Source organism: Anarrhichthys ocellatus, unplaced genomic scaffold, assembly GCF_004355925.1.
Source record: "Anarrhichthys ocellatus isolate YVR2014 unplaced genomic scaffold, GSC_Weel_1.0 scaffold106, whole genome shotgun sequence".
NCBI lineage: Eukaryota > Metazoa > Chordata > Actinopteri > Perciformes > Anarhichadidae > Anarrhichthys > Anarrhichthys ocellatus.
Window position 1 is genome coordinate 282,994 of NW_022280136.1, and position 3,414 is coordinate 286,407.

The 3,414-nt window shown below is 41.8% G+C and overlaps 1 protein-coding gene across 2 annotated transcripts; it reads left to right on the forward strand.

Annotated features, from left to right (window-relative positions):
- Positions 1–230: 230 nt before the first annotated feature.
- On the forward strand, positions 231–3,213 carry LOC116399248 (UV excision repair protein RAD23 homolog B-like). 2 transcript variants are annotated; one of them, XM_031876253.1, is made up of 5 exons: positions 231–508; positions 1,365–1,526; positions 1,969–1,994; positions 2,055–2,174; positions 2,718–3,213. In XM_031876253.1, exons 1-5 carry the CDS (start codon positions 443–445, stop codon positions 2,767–2,769), a joined length of 426 nt encoding a protein of 141 aa, XP_031732113.1. In that variant the 5' UTR covers positions 231–442; the 3' UTR covers positions 2,770–3,213. The 2 variants fall into 2 exon arrangements, with proteins under 2 accessions (XP_031732113.1, XP_031732112.1); XM_031876252.1 differs by having other exon boundaries at positions 233–508; positions 1,969–2,174.
- The last annotated feature ends 201 nt before the right edge of the window (positions 3,214–3,414 follow it).

Sequence of the window (3,414 nt, forward strand, 5' to 3'; positions counted from 1 at the left end):
TTATTCACTATATATAACTGTTTAAAGTTAAACTTTAAACAGTTATATTAAATTGCTGTTCTAAGTGGTCATATTCTAAGTGGATCTTAAATGATATATTTGGATATATATTGAATTATTTTTTGTCATTACATTCACTGTAATTATATATAATTAAAGTGCATTTTTAGTTTTTTATTAAAATAAGTCAAGTGAAAGCTCTCCCGTGTTAAAAGTTAAACGACTCACCGCAGCAGGAAGTCTCTCCAGCGAAGCTCGAGCTTCTCTCGCGCACCACCAACTTGTCACCAAAGATGGCGATTTGCTGAGTGCTCATGGATACACACATTTCTCAGCTAGTCGTTGTCACATCAGAAACGCCAACTTTAGTAACATTAACTGCTTAGCGAGCGACTATTTATCCGCTTGAGGCACCTCTGACTCCGCGTCAGTCGCCGCTACCATGCAGATCACTCTTAAAACACTGCAGCAGCAGACTATTCAGATTGAGATAGACCCCGAACAAACGGTGAGTGGCTGTTAGCTAACCTGCTAACTTTTAGCTAACAGTACCAGCTGCGGGACCTATATTTTAAACTTTACGCGTAGACTTAACCGTTTTATGAGATTTCCAACACGATAGCATTTCACGTTGTCACGACGAACGGGTGCCAATTAACAGCACGTGTTACGAGTTTGGCAACATGGACGAGACGGATGCTAAACGAGGCGAAACCTCACTAGCAAACGTTAGCCAGTTAGCTAGCCAAGCAGCCCGTTAAACAAAAGTCATCGCGACGCGACAGCGAGCGAATTTCCCGTCGTTTCAAGTTAGTGTCGCGGTGACTTTGCTGCTGCTGCTCTTCGGTAACATCTGATGTGAACGAGAATGTAATGCCGCAAACTTCTGCGGGGAGCACAGGCTTCCCCGCCACGATATTATAGTCATTGCTAATGCTAACGCTTATGACACTGCTAATTACGACGAGCCGTATTGGTAGCGCACTGAGAAGCTGGCTAAGTTTGTTAGCATGTTCACACAATTTGACATGCAGCTAGCTAGGCCAACATAAAGTGAACGTGACATTGTGCTATTTGAATAGTACTTATGTTACTCATAGTGGATATTATTCAGATATTTCTCTGTTTTCTTATTTACAGTAAGCTGTGTGATACACTGCATGTGAATGAAAACCCTGTTCTTACTCATCATACTTTTGCAAGTCAGCCATGATGCCTCCCTGTCTGTTGACGACATTTTCATTGGTCCATCTGGACGGTTTGATCAGTAGGTCCTCTGACTTGAAGGTCAGAGATCAAAGAGGTGCATGTCACACAGTGGCTGCATGTCGATGGCTATTGATTATGATCCCTCTCTTTCTCAGGTGAAGGCCTTAAAAGAGAAGATAGAGGCAGAAAGAGGGAAAGACAACTTTCCTGTATCTGGGCAGAAGCTCATATATGCTGGGAAAATCCTGCAAGATGACACGCCCATTAAAGATTACAACATTGATGAGAAGAACTTTGTGGTGGTGATGGTTTCCAAGGTAAGACCTGAATTGGTTGTAATACATCCAGATGACATTGGGTTGTATAGTGTGGTTTGTTTTTAACTTTTCTCTATTGTCAGCATTTGTATTATAGGACTTTCTCTTGGCTGGTCTGAATGTCAGATATTTTTATACTATTAAAGGCACAATGAGTAGGATTTTCCTATAAAATATTGCATACACTCAAAAAATAATCTCACTTACGACCCACTAGAAGTGTGTATCGTTGCCTGTATCAGTATTTTGCTGTGGACGTTTCTGGGCATCATAAGCACACATCCAAGAGGAAGCTACGGAAATGGCGGACACGACGGCAAAAATACGTAAAAATTGTGGACAAAATGAGCCCCTAGTTGAGCCGGGCAGGAGCTGTTCAGTTTTGGATGTTGTGTTTACACACCACTAGTCTAACAACACCTTCTCTCCAAACCGGCCGAAGGCTAAACCCGCAGCTGCCGCCTCTCCCCCGGCCACGGAAGCCCCCAAGCCCCCCGTGCAGGACTCTGGCTCCACGTCAACAGCTGTCCCGGCCACAACTGCAGCTTCAGCTTCAGCTTCAGCCCCGACCCCGGCAGCTGTCCCCATTCCCTCCGAGGAGGCCAAAGAGGAGCCGAGCGCCGACGTCACGGAACCACAACCAGCCAGGTAGAACCGGTCTGAAAGTGTTTTTGACATACTGGAGACAGTTGAGAAGTAGTGCTGGGAAAAGTCAATTTCACAAAAAAGAATTTCACACATCAATATTGGACTTATTAGTCCTTAAGTATGCCATTCATTTAGCTGCTTTCTGGTTTACTACAGTTCATTTGACTTCCATGCACAATATTTGCAATTAAACCCTGTTTTTGCTTTTTTTTGCGCCCTGTTTCCTAAAAGTTAGAATGTCTTTATTGTATCAGTAAACATTAGTCTAGTATTTTTAATGATACAGTGACTCCTTGAGCCAATGGGCTGTCTCCAAACCCAAGGAAGACAATTAATTTGTCGACCTATATGCTGACGATATGTCACAGGAATACTAAACTAACATTCATTTTCTCAAACATCTATGACAAGTATTTTCATTTCAACACAGTACATCATCTAAAATGTAGCGTATTATTTACTGGACTGGATGGCGATATCTAAATGCAGCTCTTGTCTGGTCTCATTACCTTGGAGTGTGTTGTCTGACTGTCCTTCTTGCAGCTCCAGTGGCGGGGGTCAGGGCTTGGATGCCTCCTCAGCGCTGGGTAGGTAACAAATGAATCTCTGCTACACTTGCATGACGTGCAGCTGTTAACAGTCTCAATGCTGTTTGCTTAATGTCGGTAAATTGTAGTTTCAGACAATTGAGTGTTTTTAAATGTGTTAACATCACAGCATTCATTGAGTAAATCTTGGGTTATATTTGTTGTGCCACAAATTGTAACTGCCGTGAGTCGGGGACTCTACAGGCTGCAGTGCAGTACATGTCGTTTCTATATTTAGACTGTGACAAAAGTACGCCGTCCTTTTTATTGTGGTGCCACAGAGAGCAGTGGGGATTCCCATTGGTCCAATTATAGATTATGTTGTACTTACTCATAGAGAATGTGAAAGGGTAAAAGTCATGCTGATATTTTAGCCCATTTTGTACGTTATGTTATATCTATCTATCTATCTATATCTATATATATATACACACACACACAGTGGGTACGGAAAGTATTCAGACCCCTTTAAATTTTTCACTCCTTGTTTCATTGCAGCCATTTGCTAAAATCAAAAAGTTCATTTTATTTCTCATTAATGTCCACTCAGCACCCCATCTTGACAGAAAAAAACAAATGTAGAAATTTTTGCAAATTTATTAAAAAAGAAAAACTGAAATATCACATGGTCATAAGTATTCAGACCCTTTGCT